The 23,131-nt window shown below is 42.5% G+C and overlaps 1 protein-coding gene across 3 annotated transcripts in view; it reads right to left on the bottom strand.

The window, feature by feature from the left end:
• Positions 1–1,587: 1,587 nt before the first annotated feature.
• LOC148653520 (uncharacterized) overlaps positions 1,588–23,131 on the bottom strand; it is a 37,831-nt gene continuing 16,287 nt past the window's right edge. The window contains exons 7-8 of one of the 3 annotated variants that reach the window (XM_088648638.1): positions 8,863–22,737; positions 1,588–7,752 (exon numbers count right to left, since the gene is read on the bottom strand). In XM_088648638.1, the coding sequence (XP_088504764.1) occupies positions 2,368–7,752; positions 8,863–22,737 (19,260 nt within the window). In that variant the 3' untranslated portion in view covers positions 1,588–2,367. Of the gene's footprint in view, positions 22,738–23,131 lie in introns of all 3 variants that reach the window. The other 2 variants (XM_088648639.1, XM_088648637.1) reach the window with 2 other exon arrangements.

The following is a 23,131-nucleotide window of genomic DNA, read 5'->3' as shown; positions in this document are numbered from 1 at the left end:
CACCAGGTCTTAGGGACGGGCGAGGCAGCTTTTCCCCGTAGACCAGAAGATGGCGCTGTGGGAGCTCAGTTTCGACTTGAGAGTCAACAACCCCTGGGTCGACCCTGAATGCGGTTTTGCCACATAGCGTCAGTTTGTGTGTGAAAAAAACGATAGGGTTAAAATATAATCAGTATTGCCTCTTTCCAAAAAAAATTAAAAACAAAAAAATAAAAAATAAAATAAAAAAGTATTGCCTCTTTCTGTGCTGCTGCTGTAGTGCTTTCTGCGCCACCTGGGATTCACAGGTCATAGGAGAGGTGCGTTTACTAAATACTTAAGTTGTTTTTATTTTGTATTTAAAATGTTATTTACAGTACAGTATTTTAGTGATGGTTTGTAACTGTTTAAAGTGAAAACAGTTGTCACCCCTCCCACTTTGCAACTCAAATAAGAACGGAAGTTCTACTACTATAATTTGCATTGATAAAAAGTGTGTAAGCTATAAAATCAATAAGAAATTAACGAAATAAATAAGAAATGAATCATGACCAAAATGTCAAAAAATACGGTGCAGTTATTGATGCTATAAATAAATAATGTCTCCACCGATCCTTAAACGTGGATTGACATTTGTTTCATTGAAGTGGCATTTATATATAACTGCATTTGTCGTGTGTGAATGGTGAATAAGTATGACTTATAAAAGGATACACAAGATGTATAACATCTTACAGAAATGGTTCAGGTGGGTAGCTGCGTCAGGTTAGCCAGGTTACGTTCCATAGTCCAGATAAAACTGGACTACACGAACAGATTAATACCAGCATCTCCCGAGTGATTGGGTATAAATAACTAATTATCACTTGGGCCGGAAGGGTCTTAAATACTGGGACTACCTGGGTGCCCCTATCCTTGCAGGGTTGTTGCTGAGAGATGTGTGGCTCATTGAGCTGAGACTTGTGCAAGGAGCAGTGTGGCCTGTTGCACGCAAGATGATAGTTCAAGTAGGTATCTGCATCAGCATGCGTAGCCTGCAAAGGAACAAGTAAAGGTATATTCCATGCTGAAAAGAAACAACATTTCGTCTGTGGAGCCTTCTTTGGGCATGAAAGATGATGACTGGTTCAGTGATGACTGGGTGTGCTGAAGAGAGCTTCCATGGACCACATGGCCCCCTTGCTGGTGAAGGGGTGTTGATTGAGATGGTTAACAAATTAACGATAAAATAAATGCATATTGCCTGACTCTGGTTGCCTGAGTCTGGTGATTATGCAAATAAAGAATGCAATGTTAAAATGTTGTTTGATAGCTTTAAATGTTTTCAGCAACAAAGCCCACACTCTGACCATTAAAAATAAAAATAATGTATCTTTTTAACAGGAGAATGCACAATGCCCAATATCATATAATTTTATTTCAAGCTGGTTGATATTGTGGGTGGCACGGATTCATTTCTGTTTAAAAAGCATGTTTGAAGTTACTATTTCTAAGTTTGTTGAAATGTAACATTTCTAAATGTTCTCTGTCAAAAAGTATGTTCATAACCTTTTACTGAGCCATCCAGCTAAATGAAAATAAGACTTTGAAACAAAAAAAGTATATACATTGTTTTTCTTTTTTTCAAAATTTATTGAATGATCTTGTTCAAATACATTGATTGCATCAGCCAAAGCTACAGTAGATACAAAGTATTGGTGCCACCAGTAAAGAAATTGCAATGGGCTAAGTAAAATATAGTAGCAAATACAATATATTTACACCACATATTTTCACACTTTACAATTTTCTATCCTTCTTTTTACTTCTATTTCCCCAAGTGGAACAAACCTCATATAGCTTTTCTGAATTCAGCTCAACGTTATGCTTAATTGTTTTGTTGTTATTCTAAATCCTCTAAGTATGAGCCATACACCAAGTGGAATCTACTAGAAAATGATTAATAGTTACTTCTTCTATAATATTGCATATTGCATAATGTGCATATCACCATTAAGAAGTGAGTCTTTAAAGCTAAAATACAGGAAAAGAAAAACTGTTAGCTTAATATGTCTTTCCAGTTCTTTTTTAGGAAGACAAATACCTGTCAGTATGTTTAACTTTTGAAGTTCATATCTGCTGAATTCTGTTCTGTGTATTTATGATGACTGTGTTCCTTCGGCAGTAGACCTGGAATAATGGTATGACGTTTTGCAAATCAGGCGTACTGTTAGATATGATGTTTGCTAAACACATTAATACATACTGTAGTAAATTAATCTTTGTGAGCAAATAAAACATGAGTATATAAGCATCTGTTTATATACGCTAGAAATGTCCTTACATAAATACACAAGTTTCCAGTAAACAGGTACAAGACAACGCAAAAGGAAGTGTAAATGTCCAACATTATTTACTTTCAGCGGAAGCATTCTTGTTTAATTCACCTTCCTCTGACGTGTGACTGCTTACAGAAGTTGTGGGCTTTTCTGCGCCTTCAAAAAACTTCATCTTTTCTGAGTGCATTGTGTCTCTTAGCCTTTTGATTGCTGACGCTGTCCCTTCAGTTATCAGTTCAGTGGACCCCTCAGCAGTTTGATGTTGCTCAGTTCTCTGGGTTAAAACAACTGTCTCCTTCTCGTTACCAGATTTTTCCTTTACTACATGCTTCTCCACAGACATGTGTGTTTTAGGGGGTTCTGTAGTACTTTTGGCTGATTGATTGGTTGTCCAAGGTGCCGAACCTGCTTTTACAGTCACTTTTTGTATGGGCAGAGTCTGCACTGTGATTGTTTCAGTGTTACTTATTTCTTGTTTTCTTGAAGTGATATCTTCTGCAGTTTTAGACAATGGGTTAAGCCATGCGGACACTTTTGATGTGTCTTGTAATGATGAAATGACAGTGGCAGAGGGAGGAGAAGTGGCAGTGTCCATTTTCTCTGGTAAATGTGGTTCCAAAAGGATCAATTCAGTTCTTGCTGTGGAAGTAATAATATGGCTTGGGGATTTCAACACACTGCCAGCAGTCATAACAGTAGGCTCTGAATACTTCACCCTGCATTTTGTAGGAGAGGCACCGGAGGGGGCTATTTGTTCATTAGTCATTTCAGAGCTAACATCAGCATAAGCATCAGATGATTTCATAGAAGTCAAACTAGTATCTCCCTCAGTATCACCTGTATCCCCACAGGGCTGGATGACCTGGTCGTCAGGATCTTTGGCAGTTTTTGAGGGTGACGAAATCCCAAGTTTTGGAAACTTAAACCAACTACCTTTATCAGTCTTTGCTGAAGTTTCTATTCCTATGGTTTCCGCTTTTTCTGGAGTTACAAGTGGCTTTTCTGTTGCTCCGCTGATAAGGGAAGTGTTTTCTGTCTTACTGTCTTCGTGTGAGGAATCACCAAAACCCAGCTTGGGAAACCTAAACCTAGATTTCCCAAACCTCTCCTTTTTATGTGGAATGTCTGTTTCCTTGGTTTCAGAGGTGGCTTCAACGCATTCTTTAGCACCAAGGTCACCAGTTTGTAGGTTTGGGAGAATGACATCAGCAGAAATTTGTTCTTTTTGATCGACTGTAAGAACACTACTGCCCTCATTGTCGCCCTTATTCACCCTCGAGTGAGAAATATCTGCTTGAGGAGATACCAATTGATCTTCAGCGTCCAATGAAGGGACATGGAATTCTAGATCGAATCCCTTAAGTAAATCTCCAAATGTAGGCAGATGAATTCTAGATGTTTTTGGTGTTGATGGAGATTTAAGTTCTACTTCAGGCCCTTTAACATCAAGATCTGGCTTTGAAATGGAAACATCAGCTTGTGCTTTTGGTTGTTGAATGTCTATCTCTGGGCCTTTGACTCTGGGAAGAGATATATCCATGTCTGGCATTTTGACTTTGGGCATTTGAAATTTGCTGTCTGGCTTTTCAAAGTCTACACGTGGTGCTTCAATGTCCACACCTACTTTTCCTGATGGAACATCTATGTCAGGTATCGAGATGTCGGTACTGACTTCTGGTGCTTCTGCTTTAACTTTTGGAGTTGAAAATCCAAATTTTGGCATTTTAAAAGACGGCATTTTAAATTTCCCATGAGAGCCTTCAATGTCAATGTCTTTATCTTTTACTTCTGCTTCAATCTTTGGACCTTTGATATCAACCTCTGGCCCTTTGATTTCTACTGCTCCTTCGGGAAGAGAAATATCTCCTTTTGGGAGGTTGACATCAATCTCAGCCTCTGGGACTTTCATATCTGCCTTTGAAATTCCAAACTTGGGCAATGATTTTTTTGGCTTTTTTAGTTTCACGTCAAGACCCTTTCCATTGATTTCTGGAATTTCTATTTTGCCTTCCACTGAGGGTGCCTTAACGTCTACTTCAGGAACCTTTGCTTGTATTATAGCCTCTGGAAGCGTAATATCTACATCTGGCTTGGGTGCACTAATATCCAGTCCTGTTCCTTTAACCTTTGGAAGTGAAATTCCAAACTTTGGCAGTTTGAATTTGCTTCCTTCACCTTCTATTTCAAGTCCTTTCCCTTTCAGGTCCACATCTAGATCTGGACCTGCAATGTCCATACTGGGGCCCTTGAGATCAACAGCAGGTTTTTCTCCTGACACTGTTAGCTGGGGTTTGGGAATCTTGACATCAGCTGTAGTGCTGTTATCAGTGCTTTTAACATCCAGGTCTGCTTTTGGAATAGAAATGTCCACTATGGGTAAGGTTATGTCTCCTTGTATTTTAGGGGCTTTGATGTCCGGTGTGGAAATCCCAAAAGATGGCCATTTCATGTGAGGAAGCTGGAATTTTCCTCTCCCACCTTTGGCTTCAATTTCAGGAACATCAACCTTCCCTTCCAAAGCTGGAGCTTTAAATTCTACTTCAGGCCCCTTGACGTCAAGATCTGGCTTTGACACAGAAACACCAGCCTGTGCTTTTGGTAGTTGAATGTCTATCTCTGGGCCTTTGACTCTGGGGAGAGATATATCCATGTCTGGCATTTTGACTTTGGGCATTTGAAATTTGCTGTCTGGCTTCTCAACGTCTACACGTGGTGCTTCAATGTCCACACCTACTTTTCCTGATGGAACGTCTATGTTCGGCATCGAGATGTCGGTAGTGACTTCTGGTGCTTCTGCTTTAACTTTTGGAGATGAAAATCCAAATTTGGGCATTTTAAAGGATGGCATTTTAAATTTCCCATGAGAGCCTTCAATGTCAATGTCCTGGTCTTTCACTTCTGCCTCAATCTTTGGACCTTTGATATCCACCTTTGGCCCTTTGATTTCTACTGCTCCTTCGGGCAGAGTAATGTCTCCTTTTGGGAGACTGACATCAATCTCAGCCTCTGGGGCTTTCATATCTGCCTTTGAAATTCCAAACTTGGGCAGAGATATTTTCGGCTTTGTTAATTTCACATCAAGACCCTTTCCATCGATTTCTGGCATTTCTATTTTGCCTTCCACTGAGGGTGCCTCCACGTCTACTTCAGGAACCTTTGCTTGTATTTTAGCCTCTGGAAGCGTAATATCAACATCTGGCTTGGGTGCACCAATATCCAATCCTGTACCTTTGACCTTTGGAAGGGAAATCCCAAACTTTGGCATTTTGAATTTGCTTCCTTCACCTTCTATTTCAAGTCCTTTCCCTTTCAGGTCCACATCTAGATCTGGACCTTCAATGTCCATACTGGGGCCCTTGAGATCAACAGCAGGTTTTTCTCCTGACACTGTTAGCTGGGGTTTGGGAATCTTGGCGTCAGCTGTAGTGCTGATATCAGGGCTTTTAACATCCAGGTCTGCTTTTGGAAGAGAAATGTCCACTGTAGGTAAGGTTATGTCTCCTTGTATTTTAGGGGCTTTGATGTCCGGTTTGGAAATCCCAAAAGATGGCAATTTCATGTGAGGAAGCTGGAATTTTCCTCTCCCACCTTTGGCTTCAATTTCTGGAACATCAACCTTCCCTTCCAAAGCTGGAGCTTTAAATTCTACTTCAGGCCCCTTGACGTCAAGATCTGGCTTTGACACAGAAACACCAGCCTGTGCTTTTGGTTGTTGAATGTCTATCTCTGGGCCTTTGACCCTGGGGAGAGATATATCCATGTCTGGCATTTTGACTTTGGGCATTTGAAATTTGCTGTCTGGCTTCTCAACGTCTACACGTGGTGCTTCAATGTCCACACCTACTTTTCCTGATTGAACATCTATGTCAGGCATCGAGATGTCGGTAGTGACTTCTGGTGCTTCTGCTTTAACTTTTGGAGATGAAAATCCAAATTTGGGCATTTTAAAGGACGGCATTTTAAATTTCCCATGAGAGCCTTCAATGTCAATGTCCTGGTCTTTCACTTCTGCCTCAATCTTTGGACCTTTGATATCCACCTTTGGCCCTTTGATTTCTACTGCTCCTTCGGGCAGAGTAATGTCTCCTTTTGGGAGACTGACATCAATCTCAGCCTCTGGGGCTTTCATATCTGCCTTTGAAATTCCAAACTTAGGCAGAGATATTTTCGGCTTTGTTAATTTCACATCAAGACCCTTTCCATCGATTTCTGGCACTTCTATTTTGCCTTCCACTGAGGGTGGCTCCACGTCTACTTCAGGAACCTTTGCTTGTATTTTAGCCTCTGGAAGCGTAATATCAACATCTGGCTTGGGTGCACCAATATCCAGTCCTGTTCCTTTGACCTTTGGAAGGGAAATCCCAAACTTTGGTAGTTTGAATTTGCTTCCTTCACCTTCTATTTCACGTCCTTTCCCTTTCAGGTCCACATCTAGATCTGGACCTTCAATGTCTACACTGGGGCCCTTGAGATCAACAGCAGGTTTTTCTCCTGACACTGTTAGCTGGGGTTTGGGAATCTTGACGTCAGCTGTAGTGCTGTTATCAGTGCTTTTAACATCCAGGTCTGCTTTTGGAATACAAATGTCCACTGTGGGTAAGGTTATGTCTCCTTGTATTTTAGGGGCTTTGATGTCCGGTTTGGAAATCCCAAAAGATGGCAATTTCATGTGAGGAAGCTGGAATTTTCCTCTCCCACCTTTGGCTTCAATTTCTGGAACATCAACCTTCCCTTCCAAAGCTGGAGCTTTAAATTCTACTTCAGGCCCCTTGACGTCAAGATCTGGCTTTGACACAGAAACACCAGCCTGTGCTTTTGGTAGTTGAATGTCTATCTCTGGGCCTTTGACCCTGGGGAGAGATATATCCATGTCTGGCATTTTGACTTTAGGCATTTGAAATTTGCTGTCTGGCTTCTCAACGTCTACACGTGGTGCTTCAATGTCCACACCTACTTTTCCTGATGGAACGTCTATGTTAGGCATCGAGATGTCGGTAGTGACTTCTGGTGCTTCTGCTTTAACTTTTGGAGATGAAAATCCAAATTTGGGCATTTTAAAGGACGGCATTTTAAATTTCCCATGAGAGCCTTCAATGTCAATGTCCTGGTCTTTCACTTCTGCCTCAATCTTTGGACCTTTGATATCCACCTTTGGCCCTTTGATTTCTACTGCTCCTTCGGGCAGAGTAATGTCTCCCTTTGGGAGACTGACATCAATCTCAGCCTCTGGGGCTTTCATATCTGCCTTTGAAATTCCAAACTTGGGCAGAGATATTTTCGGCTTTGTTAATTTCACATCAAGACCCTTTCCATCGATTTCTGGCATTTCTATTTTGCCTTCCACTGAGGGTGGCTCCACGTCTACTTCAGGAACCTTTGCTTGTATTTTAGCCTCTGGAAGCGTAATATCAACATCTGGCTTGAGTGCACTAATATCCAGTCCTGTTCCTTTGACCTTTGGAAAGGAAATCCCAAACTTTGGTAGTTTGAATTTGCTTCCTTCACCTTCTATTTCAAGTCCTTTCCCTTTCAGGTCCACATCTAGATCTGGACCTGCAATATCCACACTGGGACCCTTGAGATCAACAGCAGGTTTTTCTCCTGACACTGTTAGCTGGGGTTTGGGAATCTTGACGTCAGCTGTAGTGCTGATTTCAGGGCTTTTAACATCCAGGTCTGCTTTTGGAAGAGAAATGTCCACTGTGGGTAAGGTTATGTCTCCTTGTATTTTAGGGGCTTTGATGTCCGGTGCGGAAATCCCAAAAGATGGCCATTTCATGTGAGGAAGCTGGAATTTTCCTCTCCCACCTTTGGCTTCAATTTCAGGAACATCAACCTTTCCTTCCAAAGCTGGAGCTTTAAATTCTACTTCAGTCCCCTTGACGTCAAGATCTGGCTTTGACACAGAAACACCAGCCTGTGCTCTTGGTAGTTGAATGTCTATCTCTGGGCCTTTGAATCTGGGGAGAGATATATCCATGTCTGGCATTTTGACTTTGGGCATTTGAAATTTGCTGTCTGGCTTCTCAACGTCTACACGTGGTGCTTCAATGTCCACACCTACTTTTCCTGATGAAACATCTATGTCAGGTATCGAGATGTCGGCACTGACTTCTGGTGCTTCTGCTTTAACTTTTGGAGATGAAAATCCAAATTTGGGCATTTTAAAGGACGGCATTTTAAATTTCCCATGAGAGCCTTCAATATCAATTTCCTTATCTTTCACTTCTGCCTCAATCTTTGGACCTTTGATATCCACCTTTGGCCCTTTGATTTCTACTGCTCCTTCGGGCAGAGTAATGTCTCCCTTTGGGAGACTGACATCAATCTCAGCCTCTGGGGCTTTCATATCTGCCTTTGAAATTCCAAACTTGGGCAGAGATAGTTTCGGCTTTGTTAATTTCACATCAAGACCCTTTCCATCGATTTCTGGCATTTCTATTTTGCCTTCCACTGAGGGTGCCTCCACGTCTACTTCAGGAACCTTTGCTTGTATTTTAGCCTCTGGAAGCGTAATATCAACATCTGGCTTGGGTGCACCAATATCCAATCCTGTACCTTTGACCTTTGGAAGGGAAATCCCAAACTTTGGCATTTTGAATTTGCTTCCTTCACCTTCTATTTCAAGTCCTTTCCCTTTCAGGTCCACATCTAGATCTGGACCTTCAATGTCCACACTGGGGCCCTTGAGATCAACAGCAGGTTTTTCTCCTGACACTGTTAGCTGGGGTTTGGGAATCTTGACGTCAGCTGTAGTGCTGATTTTAGGGCTTTTAACATCCAGGTCTGCTTTTGGAAGAGATATGTCCACTGTGGGTAAGGTTATGTCTCCTTGTATTTTAGGGGCTTTCATGTCCGGTGTGGAAATCCCAAAAGATGGTAATTTCATGTGAGGAAGCTGGAATTTTCCTCTCCCACCTTTGGCTTCAATTTCAGGAACATCAACCTTCCCTTCCAAAGCTGGAGCTTTAAATTCTACTTCAGGCCCCTTGACGTCAAGATCTGGCTTTGACACAGAAACACCAGCCTGTGCTGTTGGTAGTTGAATGTCTATCTCTGGGCCTTTGACTCTGGGGAGAGATATATCCATGTCTGGCATTTTGACTTTGGGCATTTGAAATTTGCTGTCTGGCTTCTCAATGTCTACACGTGGTGCTTCAATGTCCACACCTACTTTTCCTGATGGAACATCTATGTCAGGCATCGAGATGTCGGTAGTGACTTCTGGTGCTTCTGCTTTAACTTTTGGAGATGAAAATCCAAATTTGGGCATTTTAAAGGACGGCATTTTAAATTTCCCATGAGAGCCTTCAATGTCAATGTCCTGGTCTTTCACTTCTGCCTCAATCTTTGGACCTTTGATATCCACCTTTGGCCCTTTGATTTCTACTGCTCCTTCGGGCAGAGTAATGTCTCCTTTTGGGAGACTAACATCAATCTCAGCCTCTGGGGCTTTCATATCTGCCTTTGAAATTCCAAACTTGGGCAGAGATATTTTCGGCTTTGTTAATTTCACATCAAGACCCTTTCCATCGATTTCTGGCACTTCTATTTTGCCTTCCACTGAGGGTGGCTCCACGTCTACTTCAGGAACCTTTGCTTGTATTTTAGCCTCTGGAAGCGTAATATCAACATCTGGCTTGGGTGCACCAATATCCAATCCTGTACCTTTGACCTTTGGAAGGGAAATCCCAAACTTTGGCATTTTGAATTTGCTTCCTTCACCTTCTATTTCAAGTCCTTTCCCTTTCAGGTCCACATCTAGATCTGGACCTTCAATGTCCACACTGGGGCCCTTGAGATCAACAGCAGGTTTTTCTCCTGACACTGTTAGCTGGGGTTTGGGAATCTTGACGTCAGCTGTAGTGCTGATTTTAGGGCTTTTAACATCCGGGTCTGCTTTTGGAAGAGATATGTCCACTGTGGGTAAGGTTATGTCTCCTTGTATTTTAGGGGCTTTGATGTCCGGTGTGGAAATCCCAAAAGATGGTAATTTCATGTGAGGAAGCTGGAATTTTCCTCTCCCACCTTTGGCTTCAATTTCAGGAACATCAACCTTCCCTTCCAAAGCTGGAGCTTTAAATTCTACTTCAGGCCCCTTGACGTCAAGATCTGGCTTTGACACAGAAACACCAGCCTGTGCTTTTGGTAGTTGAATGTCTATCTCTGGGCCTTTGACCCTGGGGAGAGATATATCCATGTCTGGCATTTTGACTTTGGGCATTTGAAATTTGCTGTCTGGCTTCTCAACGTCTACACGTGGTGCTTCAATGTCCACACCTACTTTTCCTGATGGAACATCTATGTCAGGCATCGAGATGTCGGTAGTGACTTCTGGTGCTTCTGCTTTAACTTTTGGAGATGAAAATCCAAATTTGGGCATTTTAAAGGACGGCATTTTAAATTTCCCATGAGAGCCTTCAATGTCAATGTCCTGGTCTTTCACTTCTGCCTCAATCTTTGGACCTTTGATATCCACCTTTGGCCCTTTGATTTCTACTGCTCCTTCGGGCAGAGTAATGTCTCCTTTTGGGAGACTGACATCAATCTCAGCCTCTGGGGCTTTCATATCTGCCTTTGAAATTCCAAACTTGGGCAGAGATATTTTCGGCTTTGTTAATTTCACATCAAGACCCTTTCCATCGATTTCTGGCACTTCTATTTTGCCTTCCACTGAGGGTGGCTCCACGTCTACTTCAGGAACCTTTGCTTGTATTTTAGCCTCTGGAAGCGTAATATCAACATCTGGCTTGGGTGCACCAATATCCAATCCTGTACCTTTGACCTTTGGAAGGGAAATCCCAAACTTTGGCATTTTGAATTTGCTTCCTTCACCTTCTATTTCAAGTCCTTTCCCTTTCAGGTCCACATCTAGATCTGGACCTTCAATGTCCACACTGGGGCCCTTGAGATCAACAGCAGGTTTTTCTCCTGACACTGTTAGCTGGGGTTTGGGAATCTTGACGTCAGCTGTAGTGCTGATTTTAGGGCTTTTAACATCCGGGTCTGCTTTTGGAAGAGATATGTCCACTGTGGGTAAGGTTATGTCTCCTTGTATTTTAGGGGCTTTGATGTCCGGTGTGGAAATCCCAAAAGATGGTAATTTCATGTGAGGAAGCTGGAATTTTCCTCTCCCACCTTTGGCTTCAATTTCAGGAACATCAACCTTCCCTTCCAAAGCTGGAGCTTTAAATTCTACTTCAGGCCCCTTGACGTCAAGATCTGGCTTTGACACAGAAACACCAGCCTGTGCTTTTGGTAGTTGAATGTCTATCTCTGGGCCTTTGACCCTGGGGAGAGATATATCCATGTCTGGCATTTTGACTTTGGGCATTTGAAATTTGCTGTCTGGCTTCTCAACGTCTACACGTGGTGCTTCAATGTCCACACCTACTTTTCCTGATGGAACATCTATGTCAGGCATCGAGATGTCGGTAGTGACTTCTGGTGCTTCTGCTTTAACTTTTGGAGATGAAAATCCAAATTTGGGCATTTTAAAGGACGGCATTTTAAATTTCCCATGAGAGCCTTCAATGTCAATGTCCTGGTCTTTCACTTCTGCCTCAATCTTTGGACCTTTGATATCCACCTTTGGCCCTTTGATTTCTACTGCTCCTTCGGGCAGAGTAATGTCTCCTTTTGGGAGACTGACATCAATCTCAGCCTCTGGGGCTTTCATATCTGCCTTTGAAATTCCAAACTTGGGCAGAGATATTTTCGGCTTTGTTAATTTCACATCAAGACCCTTTCCATCGATTTCTGGCACTTCTATTTTGCCTTCCACTGAGGGTGGCTCCACGTCTACTTCAGGAACCTTTGCTTGTATTTTAGCCTCTGGAAGCGTAATATCAACATCTGGCTTGGGTGCACCAATATCCAATCCTGTACCTTTGACCTTTGGAAGGGAAATCCCAAACTTTGGCATTTTGAATTTGCTTCCTTCACCTTCTATTTCAAGTCCTTTCCCTTTCAGGTCCACATCTAGATCTGGACCTTCAATGTCCACACTGGGGCCCTTGAGATCAACAGCAGGTTTTTCTCCTGACACTGTTAGCTGGGGTTTGGGAATCTTGACGTCAGCTGTAGTGCTGATTTTAGGGCTTTTAACATCCGGGTCTGCTTTTGGAAGAGATATGTCCACTGTGGGTAAGGTTATGTCTCCTTGTATTTTAGGGGCTTTGATGTCCGGTGTGGAAATCCCAAAAGATGGTAATTTCATGTGAGGAAGCTGGAATTTTCCTCTCCCACCTTTGGCTTCAATTTCAGGAACATCAACCTTCCCTTCCAAAGCTGGAGCTTTAAATTCTACTTCAGGCCCCTTGACGTCAAGATCTGGCTTTGACACAGAAACACCAGCCTGTGCTTTTGGTAGTTGAATGTCTATCTCTGGGCCTTTGACCCTGGGGAGAGATATATCCATGTCTGGCATTTTGACTTTGGGCATTTGAAATTTGCTGTCTGGCTTCTCAACGTCTACACGTGGTGCTTCAATGTCCACACCTACTTTTCCTGATGGAACATCTATGTCAGGCATCGAGATGTCGGTAGTGACTTCTGGTGCTTCTGCTTTAACTTTTGGAGATGAAAATCCAAATTTGGGCATTTTAAAGGACGGCATTTTAAATTTCCCATGAGAGCCTTCAATGTCAATGTCCTGGTCTTTCACTTCTGCCTCAATCTTTGGACCTTTGATATCCACCTTTGGCCCTTTGATTTCTACTGCTCCTTCGGGCAGAGTAATGTCTCCTTTTGGGAGACTGACATCAATCTCAGCCTCTGGGGCTTTCATATCTGCCTTTGAAATTCCAAACTTGGGCAGAGATATTTTCGGCTTTGTTAATTTCACATCAAGACCCTTTCCATCGATTTCTGGCACTTCTATTTTGCCTTCCACTGAGGGTGCCTCCACGTCTACTTCAGGAACCTTTGCTTGTATTTTAGCCTCTGGAAGCGTAATATCAACATCTGGCTTGGGTGCACCAATATCCAGTCCTGTTCCTTTGACCTTTGGAAGGGAAATCCCAAACTTTGGTAGTTTGAATTTGCTTCCTTCACCTTCTATTTCAGGTCCTTTCCCTTTCAGGTCCACATCTAGATCTGGACCTTCAATGTCCACACTGGGGCCCTTGAGATCAACAGCAGGTTTTTCTCCTGACACTGTTAGCTGGGGTTTGGGAATCTTGACGTCAGCTGTAGTGCTGATTTCAGGGCTTTTAACATCCAGGTCTGCTTTTGGAAGAGAAATGTCCACTGTGGGTAAGGTTATGTCTCCTTGTATTTTAGGGGCTTTGATGTCCGGTGTGGAAATCCCAAAAGATGGTAATTTCATGTGAGGAAGCTGGAATTTTCCTCTCCCACCTTTGGCTTCCATTTCTGGAACATCAACCTTCCCTTCCAAAGCTGGAGCTTTTAATTCTACTTCAGGCCCCTTGACGTCAAGATCTGGCTTTGACACAGAAACACCAGCCTGTGCTTTTGGTAGTTGAATGTCTATCTCTGGGCCTTTGACCCTGGGGAGAGATATATCCATGTCTGGCATTTTGACTTTGGGCATTTGAAATTTGCTGTCTGGCTTCTCAACGTCTACACGTGGTGCTTCAATGTCCACACCTACTTTTCCTGATGGAACATCTATGTCAGGCATCGAGATGTCGGTAGTGACTTCTGGTGCTTCTGCTTTAACTTTTGGAGATGAAAATCCAAATTTGGGCATTTTAAAGGACGGCATTTTAAATTTCCCATGAGAGCCTTCAATGTCAATGTCCTGGTCTTTCACTTCTGCCTCAATCTTTGGACCTTTGATATCCACCTTTGGCCCTTTGATTTCTACTGCTCCTTCGGGCAGAGTAATGTCTCCTTTTGGGAGACTGACATCAATCTCAGCCTCTGGGGCTTTCATATCTGCCTTTGAAATTCCAAACTTGGGCAGAGATATTTTCGGCTTTGTTAATTTCACATCAAGACCCTTTCCATCGATTTCTGGCACTTCTATTTTGCCTTCCACTGAGGGTGGCTCCACGTCTACTTCAGGAACCTTTGCTTGTATTTTAGCCTCTGGAAGCGTAATATCAACATCTGGCTTGGGTGCACCAATATCCAATCCTGTACCTTTGACCTTTGGAAGGGAAATCCCAAACTTTGGCATTTTGAATTTGCTTCCTTCACCTTCTATTTCAAGTCCTTTCCCTTTCAGGTCCACATCTAGATCTGGACCTTCAATGTCCACACTGGGGCCCTTGAGATCAACAGCAGGTTTTTCTCCTGACACTGTTAGCTGGGGTTTGGGAATCTTGACGTCAGCTGTAGTGCTGATTTTAGGGCTTTTAACATCCGGGTCTGCTTTTGGAAGAGATATGTCCACTGTGGGTAAGGTTATGTCTCCTTGTATTTTAGGGGCTTTGATGTCCGGTGTGGAAATCCCAAAAGATGGTAATTTCATGTGAGGAAGCTGGAATTTTCCTCTCCCACCTTTGGCTTCAATTTCAGGAACATCAACCTTCCCTTCCAAAGCTGGAGCTTTAAATTCTACTTCAGGCCCCTTGACGTCAAGATCTGGCTTTGACACAGAAACACCAGCCTGTGCTTTTGGTAGTTGAATGTCTATCTCTGGGCCTTTGACCCTGGGGAGAGATATATCCATGTCTGGCATTTTGACTTTGGGCATTTGAAATTTGCTGTCTGGCTTCTCAACGTCTACACGTGGTGCTTCAATGTCCACACCTACTTTTCCTGATGGAACATCTATGTCAGGCATCGAGATGTCGGTAGTGACTTCTGGTGCTTCTGCTTTAACTTTTGGAGATGAAAATCCAAATTTGGGCATTTTAAAGGACGGCATTTTAAATTTCCCATGAGAGCCTTCAATGTCAATGTCCTGGTCTTTCACTTCTGCCTCAATCTTTGGACCTTTGATATCCACCTTTGGCCCTTTGATTTCTACTGCTCCTTCGGGCAGAGTAATGTCTCCTTTTGGGAGACTGACATCAATCTCAGCCTCTGGGGCTTTCATATCTGCCTTTGAAATTCCAAACTTGGGCAGAGATATTTTCGGCTTTGTTAATTTCACATCAAGACCCTTTCCATCGATTTCTGGCACTTCTATTTTGCCTTCCACTGAGGGTGCCTCCACGTCTACTTCAGGAACCTTTGCTTGTATTTTAGCCTCTGGAAGCGTAATATCAACATCTGGCTTGGGTGCACCAATATCCAGTCCTGTTCCTTTGACCTTTGGAAGGGAAATCCCAAACTTTGGTAGTTTGAATTTGCTTCCTTCACCTTCTATTTCAGGTCCTTTCCCTTTCAGGTCCACATCTAGATCTGGACCTTCAATGTCCACACTGGGGCCCTTGAGATCAACAGCAGGTTTTTCTCCTGACACTGTTAGCTGGGGTTTGGGAATCTTGACGTCAGCTGTAGTGCTGATTTCAGGGCTTTTAACATCCAGGTCTGCTTTTGGAAGAGAAATGTCCACTGTGGGTAAGGTTATGTCTCCTTGTATTTTAGGGGCTTTGATGTCCGGTGTGGAAATCCCAAAAGATGGTAATTTCATGTGAGGAAGCTGGAATTTTCCTCTCCCACCTTTGGCTTCCATTTCTGGAACATCAACCTTCCCTTCCAAAGCTGGAGCTTTTAATTCTACTTCAGGCCCCTTGACGTCAAGATCTGGCTTTGACACAGAAACACCAGCCTGTGCTTTTGGTAGTTGAATGTCTATCTCTGGGCCTTTGACCCTGGGGAGAGATATATCCATGTCTGGCATTTTGACTTTGGGCATTTGAAATTTGCTGTCTGGCTTCTCAACGTCTACACGTGGTGCTTCAATGTCCACACCTACTTTTCCTGATGGAACATCTATGTCAGGCATCGAGATGTCGGTAGTGACTTCTGGTGCTTCTGCTTTAACTTTTGGAGATGAAAATCCAAATTTGGGCATTTTAAAGGACGGCATTTTAAATTTCCCATGAGAGCCTTCAATGTCAATGTCCTGGTCTTTCACTTCTGCCTCAATCTTTGGACCTTTGATATCCACCTTTGGCCCTTTGATTTCTACTGCTCCTTCGGGCAGAGTAATGTCTCCTTTTGGGAGACTGACATCAATCTCAGCCTCTGGGGCTTTCATATCTGCCTTTGAAATTCCAAACTTGGGCAGAGATATTTTCGGCTTTGTTAATTTCACATCAAGACCCTTTCCATCGATTTCTGGCACTTCTATTTTGCCTTCCACTGAGGGTGGCTCCACGTCTACTTCAGGAACCTTTGCTTGTATTTTAGCCTCTGGAAGCGTAATATCAACATCTGGCTTGGGTGCACCAATATCCAATCCTGTACCTTTGACCTTTGGAAGGGAAATCCCAAACTTTGGCATTTTGAATTTGCTTCCTTCACCTTCTATTTCAAGTCCTTTCCCTTTCAGGTCCACATCTAGATCTGGACCTTCAATGTCCACACTGGGGCCCTTGAGATCAACAGCAGGTTTTTCTCCTGACACTGTTAGCTGGGGTTTGGGAATCTTGACGTCAGCTGTAGTGCTGATTTTAGGGCTTTTAACATCCGGGTCTGCTTTTGGAAGAGATATGTCCACTGTGGGTAAGGTTATGTCTCCTTGTATTTTAGGGGCTTTGATGTCCGGTGTGGAAATCCCAAAAGATGGTAATTTCATGTGAGGAAGCTGGAATTTTCCTCTCCCACCTTTGGCTTCAATTTCAGGAACATCAACCTTCCCTTCCAAAGCTGGAGCTTTAAATTCTACTTCAGGCCCCTTGACGTCAAGATCTGGCTTTGACACAGAAACACCAGCCTGTGCTTTTGGTAGTTGAATGTCTATCTCTGGGCCTTTGACCCTGGGGAGAGATATATCCATGTCTGGCATTTTGACTTTGGGCATTTGAAATTTGCTGTCTGGCTTCTCAACGTCTACACGTGGTGCTTCAATGTCCACACCTACTTTTCCTGATGGAACATCTATGTCAGGCATCGAGATGTCGGTAGTGACTTCTGGTGCTTCTGCTTTAACTTTTGGAGATGAAAATCCAAATTTGGGCATTTTAAAGGACGGCATTTTAAATTTCCCATGAGAGCCTTCAATGTCAATGTCCTGGTCTTTCACTTCTGCCTCAATCTTTGGACCTTTGATATCCACCTTTGGCCCTTTGATTTCTACTGCTCCTTCGGGCAGAGTAATGTCTCCTTTTGGGAGACTGACATCAATCTCAGCCTCTGGGGCTTTCATATCTGCCTTTGAAATTCCAAACTTGGGCAGAGATATTTTCGGCTTTGTTAATTTCACATCAAGACCCTTTCCATCGATTTCTGGCACTTCTATTTTGCCTTCCACTGAGGGTGGCTCCACGTCTACTTCAGGAACCTTTGCTTGTATTTTAGCCTCTGGAAGCGTAATATCAACATCTGGCTTGGGTGCACCAATATCCAGTCCTGTTCCTTTGACCTTTGGAAGGGAAATCCCAAACTTTGGTAGTTTGAATTTGCTTCCTTCACCTTCTATTTCAGGTCCTTTCCCTTTCAGGTCCACATCTAGATCTGGACCTTCAATGTCCACACTGGGGCCCTTGAGATCAACAGCAGGTTTTTCTCCTGACACTGTTAGCTGGGGTTTGGGAATCTTGACGTCAGCTGTAGTGCTGATTTCAGGGCTTTTAACATCCAGGTCTGCTTTTGGAAGAGAAATGTCCACTGTGGGTAAGGTTATGTCTCCTTGTATTTTAGGGGCTTTGATGTCCGGTGTGGAAATCCCAAAAGATGGTAATTTCATGTGAGGAAGCTGGAATTTTCCTCTCCCACCTTTGGCTTCCATTTCTGGAACATCAACCTTCCCTTCCAAAGCTGGAGCTTTAAATTCTACTTCAGGCCCCTTGACGTCAAGATCTGGCTTTGACACAGAAACACCAGCCTGTGCTTTTGGTAGTTGAATGTCTATCTCTGGGCCTTTGACCCTGGGGAGAGATATATCCATGTCTGGCATTTTGACTTTGGGCATTTGAAATTTGCTGTCTGGCTTCTCAACGTCTACACGTGGTGCTTCAATGTCCACACCTACTTTTCCTGATGGAACATCTATGTCAGGCATCGAGATGTCGGTAGTGACTTCTGGTGCTTCTGCTTTAACTTTTGGAGATGAAAATCCAAATTTGGGCATTTTAAAGGACGGCATTTTAAATTTCCCATGAGAGCCTTCAATGTCAATGTCCTGGTCTTTCACTTCTGCCTCAATCTTTGGACCTTTGATATCCACCTTTGGCCCTTTGATTTCTACTGCTCCTTCGGGCAGAGTAATGTCTCCTTTTGGGAGACTGACATCAATCTCAGCCTCTGGGGCTTTCATATCTGCCTTTGAAATTCCAAACTTGGGCAGAGATATTTTCGGCTTTGTTAATTTCACATCAAGACCCTTTCCATCGATTTCTGGCACTTCTATTTTGCCTTCCACTGAGGGTGCCTCCACGTCTACTTCAGGAACCTTTGCTTGTATTTTAGCCTCTGGAAGCGTAATATCAACATCTGGCTTGGGTGCACCAATATCCAGTCCTGTTCCTTTGACCTTTGGAAGGGAAATCCCAAACTTTGGTAGTTTGAATTTGCTTCCTTCACCTTCTATTTCAGGTCCTTTCCCTTTCAGGTCCACATCTAGATCTGGACCTTCAATGTCCATACTGGGGCCCTTGAGATCAACAGCAGGTTTTTCTCCTGACACTGTTAGCTGGGGTTTGGGAATCTTGACGTCAGCTGTAGTGCTGATTTTAGGGCTTTTAACATCCGGGTCTGCTTTTGGAAGAGATATGTCCACTGTGGGTAAGGTTATGTCTCCTTGTATTTTAGGGGCTTTGATGTCCGGTGTGGAAATCCCAAAAGATGGTAATTTCATGTGAGGAAGCTGGAATTTTCCTCTCCCACCTTTGGCTTCAATTTCAGGAACATCAACCTTCCCTTCCAAAGCTGGAGCTTTAAATTCTACTTCAGGCCCCTTGACGTCAAGATCTGGCTTTGACACAGAAACACCAGCCTGTGCTTTTGGTAGTTGAATGTCTATCTCTGGGCCTTTGACCCTGGGGAGAGATATATCCATGTCTGGCATTTTGACTTTGGGCATTTGAAATTTGCTGTCTGGCTTCTCAACGTCTACACGTGGTGCTTCAATGTCCACACCTACTTTTCCTGATGGAACATCTATGTCAGGCATCGAGATGTCGGTAGTGACTTCTGGTGCTTCTGCTTTAACTTTTGGAGATGAAAATCCAAATTTGGGCATTTTAAAGGACGGCATTTTAAATTTCCCATGAGAGCCTTCAATGTCAATGTCCTGGTCTTTCACTTCTGCCTCAATCTTTGGACCTTTGATATCCACCTTTGGCCCTTTGATTTCTACTGCTCCTTCGGGCAGAGTAATGTCTCCTTTTGGGAGACTGACATCAATCTCAGCCTCTGGGGCTTTCATATCTGCCTTTGAAATTCCAAACTTGGGCAGAGATATTTTCGGCTTTGTTAATTTCACATCAAGACCCTTTCCATCGATTTCTGGCACTTCTATTTTGCCTTCCACTGAGGGTGCCTCCACGTCTACTTCAGGAACCTTTGCTTGTATTTTAGCCTCTGGAAGCGTAATATCAACATCTGGCTTGGGTGCACCAATATCCAGTCCTGTTCCTTTGACCTTTGGAAGGGAATTTCCAAACTTTGGCATTTTGAATTTGCTTCCTTCACCTTCTATTTCAAGTCCTTTCCCTTTCAGGTCCACATCTAGATCTGGACCTTCAGTGTCCACACTGGGGCCCTTGAGATCAACAGCAGGTTTTTCTCCTGACACTGTTAGCTGGGGTTTGGGAATCTTGACATCAGCTGTAGTGCTGATTTCAGGGCTTTTAACATCCAGGTCTGCTTTTGGAAGAGAAATCTCCATTGTGGGTAAGGTTATGTCTCCTTCTATCTTTGGAGCTTCTGCTTTTGTTATGTCTTTTGTAGTTGAAAAAATAGTTTTCGGTTTTTCAATTGAAGGTATTTGAAATGTGTCTGCTGCTCTTCTAATTTCGGTATCCCTATATTTCTCTTTGTCTCTTAACATTGGTTCTTTGATTTCTGTCTTTGCACTTTTAATCGGTTTTTGTGGCACATCATCAAAAAAGAGTTCTGTCTTTGTGATTTGGTGATGCGTATCATATCCAGAGATTTCCATTTTTGGAAGCTTGAACTTTGTAATATTCAAATTGCTTCTTGTTTGTATATCTTCACCTTCTACATTTGTATTTGAGGGATGTAATTTTATCCTTTTTATTTCATTTCCGATCTCTCCTGGCAGAGAGAGATGTTCTTCTGTAAAATGGACATCTACTTGTACTGGAGTGGCTTCTGTGCCTTTTTCTATACATGGAATCTTGAATTTTCCCTTCGGTGCTGTGCCCCATATAGGTTGTATCTCAGTATCCTCTCTGAGCTGAATGTGAAGTGGTGTTTCTTCTTTATGCATCTCACCTTTTGAATGTGAAACTTCTGCTGTAGTAATGCTTTTTCCTTTGCTTTCTTTCACATCTGTCATTGTGATTTTTTCATGGACATCAAGATCAGAGAGGTCTATTTTAGGCAACTTGAACTCATGTAGTTTTGATTTGCTCATCGCTCCTATCACATTATCTACATCCAGTTCTGGATGAATTCTTGTAGCTTTAATTTCCATCTGTGGAATATCAGTCTTCCTTATGGATTGTGAAAGATCTAGTTCACTTTTTGTTTCTGTAATTTTAATTCCAGTTACTGGTTGTAATAAAGAGGCTTCAGCTTCAGTCGTAGTTTTATCAGATTTGTTTAGATCGTCTTCTCTCTCTGTTGTTTTCACATTGGGGAGAGAGATAACTGATTTTGGAATTTTAGGTTTATATAGTTCAGTTTTCTTTCCTTGTGTTGGCTGTTCTAATTTGGTGTGTTTTGTTTCTGTCTGTGGCTTACTCATGTGTACATCCCCTTTAAGGAAAGGAGAATCTTTGTCTGAAGCATTGACATCACCGCTGTCAAACTTTGGAATTTGCATTTCTGTTTCTGAACTTCTTGGTTGTATCCCTTTTTTGCTAATTTCCACCTGTTGACTTCTGGTGATAATGCTTTGTGTTTCCTGCTCTGGAACATGCTTACTTTTGCCTTTAATTATCTTTTCAGCTTCTATCTTTGATGCCTTCTGTTCACCCACGGCTTCTTTTCTAGCTGGAACATCTACTGGTGCTATGCCAAGTTCAGGATCCCCTTTCTTTGACATCTTGATTTTGCTCTTTTCAGCATGAGCCAAAACAGCTGGCGGTTCCATTTTAGCTTCGTAAGATTTTAGAACAGTTTTAATTGTTGGTGAAGGAAGGCTCTTTTCTCTGCTTTCCGTTTCCATCTCTAGGGTTGGTGCCTGCATGTGTAGGGATGCAGTAGGTTGTAAATTTTCAGACGTCCCTTCAGGTCCTGCTTTTTCATCATCCTCAGATTTCAGCTGCTGTGCTTTATCTGTTATTCTCTCTTTTGGCTTCTTCACATCAACTTTAACACTGGATCTATTAGAATCTATTTTTTGAGTGCTTATATCAATGGAAAGTTGACGTCCTTTCAGCTCAGCATGTGATATTACATTAGGACTAACTGGGGCATCTCTTAATTCCAGATCTTCAGGAGTTCTAACTCCAGCTTCACTAGTGTGGAGCTCAAATTGAAACTCAGGTCCTAGACCATGTGGTGAAGCTTTTAGAATTAATGTCTGAGGTGCCATTGCTTGTGGTTCAGGACTTATGTCTCCTTTCTCTTTTCCGCTTATATTCACTTTTAGTTCTGATCTAAGTTTCTTCTTCCTTCTTTTTCCTTCTGGAGTTCTTTTGTTTTTAATTTGTTCTTCACCAGGTTCAACAAGAATATCACCAGATTTTGGTCCACAAATGGAAATGTCAGCCGTTTTGAGTGTTTTGTCCAGGGCGATGAGTTCTGCTTTATATTGGCTGATTTCAACTTCAGGGCCTGTCACATTTGGAAATGAACTCTTATCATTTACCTTTGAGGTGTCTTTACTTCCATTTGCATCTAATGCACAGATTTCGGGTATTTCCTTTTCTGTAAGATATTTCTCAGTCACTTCCAAATGTTCTGACGTTTCTGCTACAGTATCGTTATCGTGTTGATCCATTGATTTGCCCTTAAGGCTCCTCATTCCCAGGCTTGGCAGCTTTATCTTTGACCTCTTTGTTTTGGTTTTCGGAGGCTCCTGAGACTTGTTTGGAGATTCTGTGTCACTTGTTGTCGGACTCATATCCAAGGTTTTTTGCTCCTCTGCTTCTGATGTGCTGTGAGATCTTTTGAAGTACATCTTTCTCTCCCTTGTAAACGATGGGAACTTAGGCCAGGAAATTCTGGCCTCTTGTCGTCTGGGAGTTTTGGTTCGTCCTCTTTCCACAGTTGTTCCTGTTTCTCCCTGAGGGTATTATAGAAAACAATCAGTGCTTATAAGAGGTGTAAATTTAAATACTTTAACCTGTTGTAAATGTAAGCACTGTACATTATGTACCAATAAGTAGTCTTTTCCCTAAATTATCAATAAACGTGCCTTTAAGAACAACATATTGTATATATATAGCTTTAAAACTCTTGTTCTCATTTTGGAATATTTGGATGCACACTGTATTGGACTACATTTCACTGAAATATTTAGACATAAAAAAAGAATCATGTGATGTTTAGTCAGCAATATCTTCTGACTGTGGAGCCGAACTTCATAATATCGTAATAGAATTAATCTCCTGCTATACTGCGGATTTCACTGCTAGTTTTAAATATTTTTTAATCATAATTTTTATTTTTTTACAAAT

Source organism: Lepisosteus platostomus, chromosome 10 (genome assembly GCF_059453375.1).
Source record: "Lepisosteus platostomus isolate fLepPlt1 chromosome 10, fLepPlt1.hap1, whole genome shotgun sequence".
NCBI classification, from domain to species: Eukaryota; Metazoa; Chordata; class Actinopteri; order Semionotiformes; family Lepisosteidae; genus Lepisosteus; species Lepisosteus platostomus.
The sequence above is the reverse complement of the archived record's forward strand: the minus strand, read 5'-3'. Positions and strand labels throughout refer to the sequence as shown.